This window comes from Chrysochloris asiatica, unplaced genomic scaffold (genome assembly GCF_000296735.1).
Source record: "Chrysochloris asiatica unplaced genomic scaffold, ChrAsi1.0 scaffold00087, whole genome shotgun sequence".
NCBI classification, from domain to species: Eukaryota; Metazoa; Chordata; class Mammalia; order Afrosoricida; family Chrysochloridae; genus Chrysochloris; species Chrysochloris asiatica.
Genome location: NW_006408605.1, coordinates 11,837,895 through 11,854,366, shown reverse-complemented (window position 1 = coordinate 11,854,366; position 16,472 = coordinate 11,837,895). Strand labels below are relative to the sequence as shown.

Genomic DNA, 16,472 nt, shown 5'->3' with positions numbered 1-16,472 from the left:
ATTGGGTTATTTGTCTTTTTCTTGTAGAGATGTTATAATTTCCTATATATTTTAGAAATGAGTCCCTTGTCTGATATGTCATTGCAAAAGATTTTTTTCCATTCTGTGGGTTCCCTTTTTACTCTTCTGGTGAAGTCTTTTGATGCACATAAGTTTTTAATTTTTACAAGTTTGTAATAATTATTGGCAAAAATTCAGTTATGAATGGTGCACTTTCTTGTATTAGACTATAACCTCCCATTTTCTTTGGAAATCTAGAGCCTGTGTTTTAAACACAACAATTACTGTCCAAGGTGCAGAATCATCAGAAATCATTGTGAATATTGAAAGTAAAGCCACCTCTGGGACATTTTCATTATCATTTAAAATGTACATTTCAACCAAACACTGGGTAACCAGTGCTTCCCCTAACCCCTTTCAAACCATGATTTTTTTTTTAAAACCTCTTCAAAGTCCGAGATATTAAATGTTTTTGTTTCTCCACTATTGTGACCAATAGTGTGGCATTGTAGGATAAACACTAGACTGCTAACCACGAAGTTGGTAGTTCAAACCCATCAGCCTCTCCTTGAGAACCCTATACAGGGTCGTTATGGGTCAGAACTGACTTGATGGCACTTAACGACATTGTGATCAAAGCCAAACTAGATTAGGAATTCTGGACATGAAGATATACATGACTTCCACATTGACTCCTTCATCAGGACCAGTGATCTTTATCTGCACCATGGAGTTGCCCAAAGCTGACCTGTACACTTTCGGCTGAACACTGGTGGGTTATCTGCCTAATCGGGAATTGGGTTATCTTTTATGTCACCTACCAGGATCAAGATCTGGGCTTTGTCCCTTCTGTCTGTCAGTATTAAGTCATGAGAGATCTGCTTTTCCCATCTAGCAGCTTCTCTAACACATGCTTAATTTATTTCTTTCCTACATTGGTCTCCCTTTTTAGAAGGCAAATAAAAAGTTGGAGCTAAAATGGTAAATCTGTAAGGAATTGGTTCCCACATCTGGATCCTGTGCAAGTTCTATTGCTAGGTCAATGCAGAGATAGTTAATTTAATAGCATTCCTGTTGAAGAAGGGGAACATTATGGTTCACATCCTGAATCTATGTTAACATGAAAATAATTAAGGATTTCCAACTAGCACTTCTAAACATACATTTTGGGAGCATATCTGTCCTTGTCCCCTTCTATAACTCACAAGTAAGTCTCCGACTTCTTCACTAAGGTTGAAGTACTCCTTTTCAGCATTATCTCACAGCTTCTGAATGGGTAAGTCTTGGGCATTGAGTCCCAGATCCTTGATGATGTTTCCCACCACAGAGCCTTGGGCTAGCTCCTTGAGAATTGAATAGCAGATCTAGTCGACCAAAGGGCTAGCAGGATAAAAGCAGAACTTGGACCCATTTGTCCAGTGCTGCTTCCCATCTCTTCCCTAGTCACATCACTGCAACACTATCCAGCCCAGATAAGGTCTTCTTCAAACAATATTGGATTATAGAGTATCTAGCCAAGAAGCAGCAGGACTAATTGCTTGAATCCATATATTCCAGGTAGAGATTCATAGGACTATTCTTGGTCTGCTTTAGTCTTTGCACTCGGTTGGAAAAGAAAAGTCACCAAGCTAGAATTTAGTGGGATCTCCTTATCTGTTTCTGCATTGGCAGACAGAAGTGCTCTGAGTCCCTACTCCAAAACTGCAGTCCCAAGAAATCATAGCTCTGCAGAGGTTCTGGAGAATTGAGAGCAATTTGCAAGTTGAAAGGCAGTAGTACAATCTTCAAGAACAATCAAAGGTATTCCATCACGGAGCATAACAAATTATAGATAACATTGCAAAGAATGGGGATTCCTGAACACTTAAATGTGCCCATAGGGAACCTGTGCATACATAGGCCAGGGTATGGTTGTTTAAACAAGGGGATACAGCACAGTTTAAATCAGGAAAGGTGTGCATTTGGGTTGCATCCTTTCACCATACTTATTCAATATGAATGCTAAGAAATTTTAAAAGTTGGACTATATGAAGAACATGGCATCAAGATTGAAAGAGGACTTATAAAAAACCTTTGATATGTAGATGACATAACCTTGCTTGCTAAAAGCAAAGAGGACTGGAACCACTAACTAATGAACATAAAAGACCTTAGCCTTCAGTATGGATTACACCTCAACATAAAGGAAAAAAAAAAAAATCCACACAAATGGACTAAGGGAGAAAAGGTTGACGTTTTCAAGGACTTCATTTTACTTGAATCCACAATCAACATCCATGGAAGCAGAAGTTAAGAAATCAAATGACAAACTGCATTGGGAAAATCTACTGCAAAAGACCTCTTTTTAAAGTGTTAAAAAACGAAGATGTCACTTTGAAGACTAAAGTGAACCTGACCCAAGCCATGGTATTTTCATTCACCTCACCTGCATGCAAAAGTTGAAAAATGAATAAGGAAAATCAAAGATGAATTGATACTCTTGAGTTAGGGTGCTGGTGAAGGATATGGAAGAGATCCATCTTGGAGGAAGTACAGCCAGAACGTTCCTTCGAAGCAAGGACGGTGAGATTTCATTTTATGTATTTTTGGGCATGCTATCAGGAGAGATCCATGCCTAGAGAAGGACATTATGCTCAGTAAAGTTGAGGGTGAGCGAAAAAGAGGAAGACCCCCCCTCAAGAAGAAGGACAAACACAGCAGCTGCAACAATGAGCTCAAATATAGTAACAATTGTAAGGATAGTGCAGGACTGGGCAATGCTTTTTCTGTCGTACATAGGGTCACTATGAGTAGGAACCGACTCAACAGCACATAACAAGAACAGTACAATCTTGTTCACACAGTTAATTTTTCCTGGAATTTATACCTTCAGTGTTCCCAGCATTTGAAGTCAAAGTGATCACTTCCTTTTGTTTCATTTTAGCTTTTAAGAGTATTTTTAGGCTAAACATCAATTATTCTCTCTCTCTTTATAGATGAAAGACTTTACTTTTTTATGTAACAAGTGTCTCAGGATGAACCATTGGCTGTAACTTCATTGCTATTATATAGGAAGTTTCTAATAGGTCCCACAATCAATATGGGAATATCATGGACTGAAGCATCTATTTTCAAATTTCAACAATGTCAACTCTTCAGCTTCATGTAGATAAGAGTTGACTCTTATTAGGGATTTGATATAGAGAGAGACAGTGCATGTAAAATAATTGGTTTTGTATTATGATTCTTTTTCCCAAAAGACCACCATCTAATCATTGAACTCAACTGTTTTATTGAATAATTGCAAGTGTGCAAATCTTCCAACTGTGTGAAATGCTTCAGATACTTAAAGATACATTAGGAAATTATATATGTCTTCAATAACATCATAAAGAGCAGATCTTTGTATGACTTCTTTTAGAGAAATTGTATAGGTATCAATTTTTTGTGTGCACATAGGTAGGCTATTTTATTTGACTCTATGATCCCATGATAATTTCTTCACATTTTCATGAATCAAAGTATTCCATGAAGTATTCGGAAACTTCATCCTCTATAGCTTTTTTTCAATTACCTTTGTCATAAACGATCTGCCACAGAATTTTAAGAATGTGTCCAAAACAGTGTGTTCTGTTACTAGTAGCTTTTTAATAGGTATGGTTTCCTAAAAATAAACTCAAAGTATAATATTAAAGAGTAAATCCATCTCTTGCCCAAGATATAGACTCTAGTTGAATCAATATCCCTTCACAACTATGGGTTGGTTTTTTTCCTGGAACCTGGTATCTTACTGAGGAAAAAGCAACCTTTTTCACTTGAAGTATTATATACTGATCACAGCTATACTTTGTTATGCATTACTGAAAAAAAAACCCAACAAACCAACAACAATGCACTAATTTATCACTATCTTTCTAATTCATTAAACAACAGCCTATGAATGAATCAAGTTGTAAGTTACATAGTCCCATCAAGGTCCCTAGACTATTGTTGCTCCAAGGAACATGATGCCTTTTATAGAACAAAAGTAGAGGAAGAGTGTCTCCTGACAGATTAAATTACAATTTTTGGTGCTATAAAACAATGGATGGGCTTAGCTTCTTCTCTTTTAAGTTATATCTGAACACTGATTAATCGATTAGGTGAAGTAAATACATCCACAACACACAAGAAGACAAGCAAAGTCCTTGGTACTGATGACATAATTTCATTACTAGAACTAGAAAAATGATCCAAATCTCTTTTGTAGTTACCCTCAGGGGGAAAAAAAACCACACACACACAACAACAACTTATCAACAAATAGTGTAGTGGTTATGAATCGGGCTGTGAACCTTAAGGTCACCAGTTCGAAACTACCAGCTGTTCTGCAGGAGAAAGATGAGGCTTTCTGCTCCTGGAAAAGTTTATAGCCTCGGAAAACCTGTACAGGGTTGCTGTGAGTCAGAACCGACTCTACAACACATAACAACAACAAGAAGATTGGTATATTACAAAAGTCACTAGTTTAAACTTTCATACTGCCTAAATCAAATGACTCCAACTTTCAGGTTTTGGTGGTTCATTTTCCAGTTTTACCATCCTAGCAGTCAGATTTGGGATAAACTGCTCCTTTAAAATAAGTTGAATAAGGGCCCTTGTTCAGCTTACTTTATGTTGTCTCAGATAGAGAAAAATGAACACTCATAAAATTGTCTCTTCTAGATCAGTCTTTGTCCTATCTTTTGTGGTCTACAACTGTGGCTTCTCAATTAAGACTATGTCTGTGGACTTTGGATTTTTAAGCTATTGTTTGCAAAAAAATTTGAAACACAATTTTGCTTCAATCCACAGTTCATTCCACTGTACCACCTTTAGAAGCACACAAATAATTATTACTTTTACCAAGAGAGTGTCAAGCATGCTGACATTGGCAGCATGACTCCTTTTTTCAATCTGCCACAAAAATGGCTACTGTTAACTGGTAAGCACAGAGTATGAACCAGATGGCTTATGTGATATCTCTAGTTCTCACAGCAGCTGTTGTATCCATAGTTTGATAAAGCTCAAAGAGATTTAATGACTTTTCAAAGGTCACATAGGAAATTACCTATGGTCAAACATAGGAAGTTGCAAACTCAATGCTCTTTCTATTATGACACTGTAGGATAAGTACTAGACTACTAACCACAAGGTCAGCAGTTCAAACCCACCAGCTGCTCTCAGAAGCCTATACAGGATGCCTATGTGTAGGAATCAACTCAATGACACACAATAAAAACTTAAAATACTTGTCCCAGGCAATATAAGATCACATTAAATTGTCCATTCATTCATTTTATAACTATTTAACGAGGCATATTCAGCTCAAGAGGAGCACAGTGCAGTAGCTCCATACAATAATCAGTGGACCGAGAACCACAAAGTTGGTGCTTTGAGCTCACCAGATGCTTTGTGGGAGAAAGATGAGGCTTTCTGCTCCCACCAAGATTTAAAGCCTCAGAAACCCTATACAGGGTCTCTATGAGTCAGAACCAACACAAAGGCACTCAACAACAACAGTATTCAGCTCACACTGGAAGTATTGCTGAGATCACTGATATTTGAGGTACTGTCTAAGGATCATGTCTATTCATTGCCTTACCTCTCAAAGGAACTGGATTGTCCTCTATTCCCCTAAGTATTACATACAGAACTCTATTAAAGTCTACTTGGAATTTAATACATCAAGCTGAAATACTTCCTTTTTAAAAGTCAGCCAAGTAGAACCACATCTATACATCTATGTTGTTGTTGCTATTGTTGTTAAGTGCTGTTGAGGTGATTCCGACCCATAGAGACCCTGTACAGGGTTTCCAAGGCTGTAAATCTTTATGGGAGCAGAAAGCCTCATCTTTCTCCCACGGAACCACTGGTAGTTTCGAACTGCTGACCTTGAGATTAGCAGCCCAATTCGTAACCACTACGCTACCAGAGCTCTATAGTTCCTTTTTTTTCTTTTTTTCTTTTTTTTTGGCTTGGCTGTTGAGAAGCAGAAAGTAATATCAATTGCCTCATTTTGGGCCATTTGATCATCTTTCATTCTGTAAGTGGTTTCCAAGCTCTTATATAAATCTTGTTTTTTTAACTAGTTTATTTTTTAAGTAGATAGGCAATAAAGAAGAAAGAAAGGGCAATTTGTATGGTATAGTTCCCTAAGCTTTTACAAAACAGAACATTTGTTCCAAAGACACTTTAGCATTCAATTTCTGTTATAAATTCTACGATAAGCACAAGATTCTTAGAATACTTAGAATCCCATCACTTTTCCAGATAATGTTCCGTGTGTGGAATAAAAGTGGTGGGAAACAACATAGGAAGCAAAGAGACTTATGGCAAATTCATCACAGTACCAAAAATGTGCTCAAAACAAAATTTGTTAATCCTCAGTATTCTACAAAATCACCATTAAACTCACTACTGTTGTTAGTGTCAACCTTGTTGTCCAAACTGATTTTGCAGTCCAGTGCATTAACCCAGGACTCCATGAAGCTCATTGTTGTTTGTTGTTAAGTGCCATCAAGTTGGTTCCAACCCATAGTGACCCTTTATAGGGTTTCCAAGGAGCAGCTAGTGAGCTTGAACTGCTGACCTTGAAGTTCAAGCCGACTTTGCAGTCCAGCGCACTATCCCCACAGCACTACACCAGGATTCCTATTGTTGTTGTTGTTGTTGTTAAGTGACGTCGAGTTGGTTCTGACCCATAGCGACCCTGTACAGGGTTTCCGAGGCTGTAAATCTTTACGGGAGCAGAACGCCTTATCTTTCTCCCGCGGAACAGCTGGTAGTTTCGAACTGTTGGCCTTAAGGTTCACAGCCCGATTCATAACCACTACGCTACCAGAGCTCCTTAGTGCAAGTAAAATGGCACACACACAAAAGTGTCTAATCTCGAAACATATATACATTATATTCCCGAAATCTATAAAGGATGAGAATAAAATGAATGATTCTCTCTAGTTTTTTCTTTCTCATGTTACACCATCCTGGTGTGGCACTGTGGGCTAATGAGCTGGACTGCAAAGTCAGCCTCAAAGTTAGCGGTTTTGCTCCTTGGAAACCCTATACAGGGTTGCTATGGGTCGGAACAGACTCAAAAGCACTTAACAATAACAGCATATAGTGTATTAACACAGAGTTTGTACTACTTTATATATTCCACAATACACAAATTTGCTCATATTTTGCTGGATGCTCAGGCAATAATATTTGACACGGACTCACCTGAACTAATGTATTGTCTTTAGAAAAATCACCTGACAGCAAAAGAGGCTCGCTCTTCTCACAGCTGTCGTGACTGATCAGGGTGTCTGCGTAGTTGGGCCGCGGAAAGATCAAATGACTCTTCCGTGAGTCTGCAGTGAGAGAGATCTCATGGGAATAGGTTTGTAGAAAGGCCTGCATGCCATCCACGCCCACAAACTGCGTGGCAGGCACACCCGCCAACCCGCCTCCTGAAGTCTGTAGCAGGCGCGAAGACTTGTGCCAGCGTTTCAGCCTTAACGCCAGGAGCACGATGACAAAAATGAGGAAGACACAGGAGACAGAGGTCACGGCCACCACCAGGTACAGCGTGAGGCCTGAATTGTCCTGGTTGGCAGGAGTCTCAAGACTGCTCAGGTCTGCCAATACATCTGGGATGCTGTCAGCAACGGCCACAGTAAGTGTGACGGTGGCCGAAAGAGGGGGCTGGCCATGGTCCTGGACGACCACCACGAGGCTTTGTTTAAGCGCGTCTCTGTCCTGCAGGGCCCGCGCAGTGCGCACCTCGCCTGAGTGCAACCCTACCGAGAAGAGCCCTGGCTCGCTAGCCTTGAGAAGGCGGTACGACAGCCAAGCGTTCTGTCCTGAGTCACGGTCTACTGCCACCACCTTGGTCACCAGGTAGCCGGGCTCTGCAGATCGAGGTGCTAGTTCTACACCAGTGGAACCATCAGTGGGGAAGATGGGGTACAGGATCTCAGGGGCATTGTCATTCTGGTCCATTATGAAAATGTTCAATGACACATTGCTACTGAGCGAAGGGGTCCCACTGTCACGTGCTGTCACCCACAGCTGTAGCTCTCGAAACTGTTCATAGTCGAACGATCGCAGTGCATACAGAACTCCAGTGTCAGAGTTGATGGAGACTGATAAAGACAGCGGAGCTCCCTGGAGTATGTTCTCAGCCAGGGAGTAAGTGACCTGGGCGTTTTCATCAGCGTCAGGGTCCTTGGCGCTCACAGAAAAGATGGAGGTGCCTCTGGGGTTGTTTTCTGGGATATAGGCAGAGTAGGAGGCTTGAGGGAAGGCAGGTGGGTTGTCGTTGATGTCTGCCACATTCAGCAAAATGTGAGTTTCTGTGGACAGGGGTGGACTTCCCTGGTCGGTGGCGGTCACCGTAATGTTGTAACTAGGAACTTGTTCCCTATCTAAGACTGTGTTGGTCACTAAACTATAATAATTTCCGTAAGACTTTTCTAATTTAAAGGGTAGATTTCCTTGGATGGAACAGATCACTTGCCCGTTTTCCTTAGAGTCTTGGTCATTTATATTTAAAAGAGCAATTAATGTCCCTCTGGGAGAGTCTTCCAGAACAGAGCTGATGAGAGAGGTGACAACTAATTCTGGGGCATTGTCATTCACGTCCAGAACTGTGATCAGGACCTTGGCTCGAGCTGAATATCCAGCATTATCCATTGCTTGCACTTCCATCTCGTAGAATTCTGACTCCTCGTGGTTGAGCTCTCCTATTGTTGAAATGGTTCCCGAATTATAATCTAGTTTGAAAATTTGAACCGCTTTGTCGTCCACATACCGGAAAGAATACGTCACTTCCGAATTGGCTCCTTCGTCAAGGTCGGTGGCGTTTAACAGGAGAAGTTGAGTGCCCACGGCCACATTCTCCAGAACGCTCACGCGGTACTCGGACTGAGTAAACACTGGAGAGTTGTCATTCACATCAACGACCGTAACACGGATACGGGCGGTGCCGCTGCGGATCGGGTCGCCCCCGTCGGAAGCCGTGAGGACCAGGTGGTGAACAGCCTTTTCCTCGCGGTCCAGGGAGCGCTCCAGCACCAGCTCTGGGTACTTGTTTCCATCCGTCCCGCTTTGCACGTCCAAAGAGAAGTAAGTATTCGGGCTGAGGTCATAGCTCTGGAGAGAGTTCTTCCCAATATCAGGATCCCAAGCGTGGGGAAGAGGGAACCGCATCCCAGTGGCTGCATTTTCAATCATTTTTATTTCTAGTTCACCTTCTCGGAAGTAGGGGGCGTTATCATTAACGTCCCTCACTTCTATCTCCACTCCATATATTTTCACTTTATCCTCAATGAGAATCTCTAGATTTAATTGACACTTGATGGCCCCCATACAGAGCTCCTCCCGGTCTATCCTACCCGCTGTGATCAACGTGCCGCTTCTCCAGTTCAGAGCGAAAAGCTGCATCCTACCTCGAGAGACGATGCGGACTCCACGCTCCGCCAGCTCCTGGGGCTCCAGTCCCAGATCATGGACAATATTACCCACAATGGAACCTTTCTCCAGCTCCTCAGGAACTGAGTAGCGGATTTGGGTGCATCCAGTTTCCCACAGGATCCCCAGGAGGACTCCCAGCAGGATCAGCCCTTCGCAGCCCCGGTGCAGATGTGCAGGAATCATTGTCGCTTTCTTCTAGGATTGTTTCCAAACTGCCCTTGACCACGGAAGTTAAGATCAGCCCCTCAATTCTTGAAATCTGACTGTTGGGTGCCAGAGTTCCTCCACTCAGTTGCCTCACAGTCGGAGAGATGATTGTCTAGTTTCTGTCGGTGCTTTCCCAGTTTAACGTGCACGGTGAGCAGGATCTCTCTGCTTTTCTCTCCCTGATTGGTGAACAGCGGCGCTCAGAGTCCTAACCAATCTTGCAGGGGAAAGGATTTTTGCTTTTTATCCCTTAAATAGCTCCACCTACTGTTCGTCATGTTAGAGAAACATGAGACTTCTGCTCCCATGAAGATTTAAAGCCTCGGAAAGCCTGTACAGGGCCGCTATGGGTCGGAACCGACTCGACAGCACTTAACAACGACTGTTTTTCATATAGAAATGGTAGTGGATCAACTAAAAAACACAGAATTCGTTTCTAGTTGAAACTTCAGGTAGCTTCTTTCTGTTTCCCTGAAATTTTTCATACAGATACTTCCCTGAGATTATTTTTTGTAGCTATAGATATATTCTCATTTTTTTCAAAAAGACTGTAAACAAATTTGAAGTTTCTATGAATAGTTACTTTAATCTTATGTTTTCACCACTCTTTGTTTGAGACCAACCCTAACCTACCTATTCCCATTTTTATAATTCACATAACGGAACACTTTAAAATTTGTTTTTATTTCCTGAAACTTCCTTAATGGAAGAGCTACTTATAATCAGGTTCTTGACATTTAACACTTAATTTTAAAACATTTTCAGGAGGCAAGTAAAGAAGACACATAAGTGTTTCAAAACAAAGTTGAAGGATTTTAACTTGCATTGCCTGGGAATAGGGACAATGTTCCAAAATTCTATTAATACATTTGATTCTTTTTTAAAGTTTGGTGTTGAGGGAGATTTAACAAAAGAAAATTAGTAATCAAAATAATATTATATACTTATCTTTTCCTGGGTAACACACCTATTCCAGTTACTGAGATTTACATTTGGAAGTTCATAAAAATATTGGAAAAAACATCATACCTAAGAGATATTTAACTATTTTGTTTGTATGACACAAACATTTATATCTATATTCTGAAGGTAAGATCTTTGGTACACATAAAGCAATACGGTAGGATTGGAAGGGAATCTACAGGTACCTGTGAAAAAGAGCTGATCTAAAATTGAACAACTCAGTGGCATTCAACGAATTCCTAGAAAATTTATCTGAACATTATTATTAAATCATTACTATGCCCTTATTAAAATTGTTTTGCATCCATTTTCCTCTACTTTATAATAAATAAAGCTCTAATAAAAGCCACTTATACTTGTATACTCAAGATAGTGATATATCACGGAAGATAAACACAGAAAGAAAATACTTATGTTTCAGTAAAAAATATTTGGCTGTCGGTAGTATCACAACACGCACTTCTCACAGTAAAGAAGATTGGGGTTAATAAAGAATTTCTCATGAAATTATCAAAATGTTTCAAAATACTTGAAGACTATCAAGGCTAGTTTTAAATGATAATTATATTTGCAGATATAAAATCTATTGAAACCCACATGAGAAGAAGTAACAGCATAAGAGCGCATCTTGTTATTCTGCTTAGTAACACTTACTATCAAGGAAGCTTCTTTACAGAGATCTTGTGGGGGAGCCATTTCTGGAGTCTTGGTGAGAAGATTAAGCTTGGTTTTTCCTGAATCAGAGGCTAGGTACAGATTGTAGGAATAAGGCAAAGTTCCCTCGCTGTAGTTTGCAGAAACCCCAAATTCAGTCTTAGAACAGAGAGCAGACTGAAAGCAGCCCCAGGTGGTGGGGCTGGAAGAGCGTCTCAGGCGCAGGGCTATGGCCAGAATCACTGCGAGGAGGAAGAGCACGGAGATCAAGGCCAAGGCCACCACCAAATAGAACTGCAGTTCAGCCTGGGGGTCAGAGGGTGTGAGGCGGTTGCTGAGGTCTGGCAGCGCCTCCTGCAAGTTGTCAGCAAAAACTAGATACAGCGTGGCGGTGGCCGACAGGGGTGGCTGTCCTCCATCGCGCACAGCGACCAGCAGGCGCTGGCGGGCTGCATCCCTTTCGCCCAAGGCGCGAGCAGTACGCACTTCGCCGGTGCGAAACCCCAGACTGAAGAGACCAGGTTCGCTGGCCTGCAGCACGTGGTAGGACAGCCAGGCATTGTGTCCCGAGTCTGCATCTATAGCCACCACCTTGGTGACCAGATAGCCCGGTTGTGCAGCAAGGGGCACGGTGTCGAACAGCGCCGACCCATCGGGACCTAACGCTGGGTACAGTACCCTGGGCGCATTGTCGTTGCGGTCGCCCACCAGCACACGCACGCTCACGTTGACGCTGAGCGCGGGCAAGCCATGGTCACGCGCCTGCAGCGTCAGCTCAAAGGCACGCAGTTGCTCGTGGTCGAAGGCTCGCTGCGCGAACACCACCCCACTCTGTGAGTTCACAGACGCGTAGGACGACAGCGCCCGCGGTTCCAGATCGCTGGCCACGATGGAATAGGAGATGTGGCCATTGGGCCCCAAGTCCGAGTCTGAGGCGCTAACGTGCGCAATGGAGGCGCCTGGAGGATTGTTTTCAGACACTTGTACCATATAGAAGTCCTGATGGAAAACCGGAGGGTTGTCATTGACATCGGCAATGTGCAGGGTGACGCTTGTACTGGAGGAGAGCGGCGGCTCGCCCTTGTCGGTGGCTATGATGGTAATGTTGTACTCCGGGGTCTGCTCCCGGTCCAGGGCCCCTTCTGTTACAAGTTTGTAGTAATTATTGGCAGAAGATTCTATTCTAAAAGGAACGTTTTCTTTTATGAGGCATGTTACTTTCCCATTTTCCCCAGAATCTTTATCATATGTTTTGAACAGAGCTATCACCGTCCCAAGTTCTGCATCCTCCGGAACAGAACTTGATACCGAAGTGAAAACCACGTCTGGGGCATTATCATTCTCATCTAGAATGTCGAGTATAATTTTACATTCTGCGGCCATGCCTCCACCATCCTTGGCTTCTATGCTCATGGTATAGCTACTACTGATTTCGAAGTCTATGAGATCTTTAGATTTGATTTCTCCACTTTGATGGTCTAGCATAAACATATTTCCAATATCATCTCTTAGTGTTTTAAAAGAGTAGGTAATCTCAGCATTAAGACCCTCGTCCAGGTCAGTGGCTGTCACCATTAGCACAGAGGTGCCTGGGGGCACATTCTCACGCAGGTTGACTTTATATTCATCCTGACTGAACACTGGGGGATTGTCATTGGCGTCGGTGACCTTAATCCGGATTTCGGTGGTGCCAGTTCTGACAGGGTTGCCACCATCCATCGCTGTTAGGACCAGGAGATGGGAGCTCTGCTGTTCCCGGTCCAGGGGCTTCTCCAGCACCAATTCTGGCGCTTTAGTCTTGTCTTTCACCATTATAGAGAAATGCTCATTAGAGCTGAGCTGGTAACTCTGGAGAGAGTTGCGCCCTACATCCGTGTCTATAGCGGATTCCAAGCTAAACCGAGAACCTCTAATTGCAAATTCATTGATTTGTAAAACAATGTTATCTTGTGGGAAACGTGGCGGATTATCATTTATGTCTTCTATGATCATGTTTATGTGAAAAATATTTAGGGGATTTTCTGCTACAAGTTCTAAGGGCAGGATGCAAAGAGGTTTTTGGGGACAGAGAGACTCCCGATCTATCCTGTCACTGATGAGTATGTTACCATTCTCTGTATTCACGGTAAAGTATTGTTTCTCCGCACTAACTCTGAGGTTGCGGGACAATAAATCTTGTACCTGCAACCCCAGATCCTCAGCGAGGTTCCCCACCACCGAACCCCTGGCCATTTCTTCCGGAATAGAGTAACGGATCTGCTCCGAGAGCGTCCCGCAGAACAAAGGCAGCAGGAAGGGAAAGAGTACTTGCCGCTGGATCCTGCTCCTCTGTTTCGCGCTATTTCCCATTCTTTTCTTGCGTCGCTGCAACCTCCGACGTAAAGAAAAGATGCTTTACAAGTCGTTTTAAAAGCATTTACTTCCACAACGTAGAAAAATCAGTGCTCCCAGTTTGAGGACATCCCAGTACGTATTCCAGAATCAGATTTGTCCAGCAGAACGTAAGCGTCCGGGTCACTGGTTGCCGACTTGCTTTTGTGACTGTGCAGAAAATCATCTGGGTAGATCCCTGCTCCACTTCTAACAGCGTGTTGGCCAATAGCGGCGCTCAGAGTCGATTTAGAAAACTGCAGTCAGAAAGCTTCGCAAATTCAATGGAATTCAGTATTTATACAGTTGTTTTGGACCAATGTATAGAGAACTAGGCAAGTTATAAGTTTTGAATGCGTCTTTTTTCCGATGATGTTTACTATCCAAGAAGGTTCTTTAAAGATGGGGGTCTTATAGAAGTGCCATTAATTCAATAACGAAGATTAAAAGTTGGTATTTTACTGAGAGGCAATGTATATATATTGGAAGAACAAGACAGTCTTCTCTCCAGACTTAGAACAAAGACCATGAAGGAAAACAGCCCCCTCAAGTGGTATGGAGAAAATTTGACAGTCATGAAATGACACCCAGTATTATGTACAATCTGATGTGTGCATAATTTTCCTCCTTTTACCAGAGGAAACTAGAGAAGAGCTCAAAGCTGTATAAGGCATACTAAGGAATAGGATGGCTAATGCCATAAAATCTTCCTATTTACTTGTGAAAGAGACTTATGACAATAGTTTTAAGTGTTTTAAGCTTTCATTGTAAAAGATAATATAAAGATATTGTCTAGTAAGTTACAATAGGAATTCAATGACATGAAATGTCATTTTTATTCTTATCCTTATATGTTACACCTTTACAGAATTTAATAATTACCTCTAAGTCAAAATAATCCTCTTAATCTCAGGTTCTAAAGCCAGCCCTACCTTTTTATTTTCCAAGATCTTGATTGCCAGCTCCAAACTTGTTTCACACTTTATAAATAATACAGACTAATCTCTGTCTTCCAGACTTATGTTCTTTTTATCCATCTAATTCTAGTCCAAGTACAGTATCTTAAACCTTTTTTCTTAAAAGGTTTAAAATTACATAAACATTATTATATCCCTAGACCCCTGGAGTCCTGGTGTGGTGCTGTAGGATATGCATTGGACTACTAACCACAAAGTTGGCAGTTCAAACCCACCAGTCTCTCCTCAGAAACCCTATACAGGGTCGCTGTGTGTCAGAACCCACTCTATGACACTTAATAACAACAATATATGCTCTAACACTCCAAGATATTTTCCATGGCTTCAAGACAAACTTAGACATCTTTTGAAGGCCTCCTCTCTCCTTTAGTTGAAATTATTTTCACCCAACCACTAGAGTCTCAGTTTACAGTTTACATTAAGGCCAATTACTGAATGAGAAACCTAAAATTAAGAGAGAAGATGAATATTCAAGCAATTTGGCCAAATATCTATGAGTAGTACGAAACCATTTGCTAAATTGATAATGGAGTTGATACCTGTGATCAAATACTCAAGGTAAGTGTCCTTCCCTCACTTCCTAAAGATTGACTCAGATAACATGTATGAAATTAAGTCACTATTTAGACTTCAAAAACAAGTTGATTCTGAATATAAGGCTTGAATATACTTACATGTGATACAAAATGAACTTATAAAGGAAAGACTGGGAGAATTCATGATTCCTACACACATTGAAAACAAACAAACAAAAAACTACCCAGAAGAATACCAATGAAATCAATTATAAGATCAAATAGCCACCCCATCACTTATATTCACAAACTAGTCCATTTTAATAAATCTGGAAAATATAAGTTTCTTCAACAGATTTGAAAATAACTTATGAGAAATGTTGTTATTGTATAAGTTGGTTCCAACTCATAGTGACCCTGAATAGGGTTTCCAAGGAGTGGCTGGTGAGCTTAAACCACCAACCTTGCAGTTCAAACCAACCTTTCAGTCCAGCATATTAACCCACAGTGCCACACCAGGACTCTGAGAAATACTGGATCAAAATTAAATTGTTTCGATATGTAAGCGTGATTGACTACATTTAAACACACATATACAGTAACCATAAGCAAAAGAATAAAAGGAAATAAAGATGAGTTCAATTATTCCTTTAGGCTGATGGCTTCAAATATATAGTAATAAAATAAATAAACAGTAATTAAAAAGATGTTTGGAACTTAGCAAAATAAGTGAGTTCTATATTTCATTTTCTAAGGGAATTCATTAAGTGAAAAGGCAGTCAGTATGTCTGTTTTGGTAAGATGAAGCAATGAGACAAAGCTGAATACTCAGCAGGATCTAAACATAACATCAGTCATTACTATCAAAATATAATTGTTTTGTGCTCAGAGAAAAGCTCTGGTGTATAGATGTGTGTTTGTATACATATGTGTGAATACATCTACTTCAAAAAGTTTGTGGGGAAATTCCATTATCTTTTAATTCCATGAACTTTTTGAAGCTCATGTGCATGTGTTATTGATATATATAAAAGAGACCTAGAGAGAGCATATTATTTTAAAGGGTTAATTTAGAAGACTAGAATGGTAGATAATTGTACACTATAACTCTAAATCAGTATAAGCAATATGAAGTACAAGAAATGGAAAATAGAGTGCTTTTAAATCAATCAGTTTTATAACAATCACAGACACTGATGATAGAAAAATAATACTAAAACTCAATCTAAAACAAATCATGATAGCTGAACTAGTTCTTTGGATATATATATGTTGTAATTAAGTACTGTGGAGTCGGTTCAGACTCATAGTGACCCTGTACAGGGTTTCC

The 16,472-nt window shown here is 41.0% G+C and overlaps 2 protein-coding genes across 2 annotated transcripts in view; both read right to left on the bottom strand.

The window, feature by feature from the left end:
- The window catches only part of PCDHGA12 (protocadherin gamma subfamily A, 12), a 66,633-nt gene extending 56,994 nt beyond the window's left edge, over positions 1 to 9,639 (bottom strand). Inside the window, exon 1 of the mRNA XM_006866255.1 lies at positions 7,222 to 9,639. Coding sequence (XP_006866317.1) covers positions 7,222 to 9,639 — 2,418 coding nt within the window. The remainder of the gene's footprint in view (positions 1 to 7,221) is intronic.
- Positions 9,640 to 9,701: 62 nt separating this feature from the next.
- Positions 9,702 to 13,629, bottom strand: LOC102813695 (protocadherin gamma-B1-like). The gene is made up of 3 exons (XM_006866254.1): positions 13,389 to 13,629; positions 11,281 to 13,064; positions 9,702 to 9,842 (listed from the first exon to the last, which is right to left on the bottom strand). The coding sequence occupies exons 1-3, from the start codon at positions 13,627 to 13,629 to the stop codon at positions 9,702 to 9,704; spliced, it is 2,166 nt and encodes a 721-aa protein (XP_006866316.1).
- Positions 13,630 to 16,472: the final 2,843 nt, after the last annotated feature.

Bases quoted from the DNA above. Each gene is read 5' to 3' on its own strand.
- LOC102813695 (XM_006866254.1), bottom strand. From the start codon at position 13,629: ATGGGAAATAGCGCGAAACAGAGGAGCAGGATCCAGCGGCAAGTACTC. The intron at 13,065-13,388 runs GTAACATACTCA...CTAAAGCGCCAG, and splicing joins TACCGTGAATACAGAGAATG to AATTGGTGCTGGAGAAGCCC. The intron at 9,843-11,280 runs GTAAGTGTTACT...TTCACCAATCAG, and splicing joins GTAAAGAAGCTTCCTTGATA to GGAGAGAAAAGCAGAGAGAT.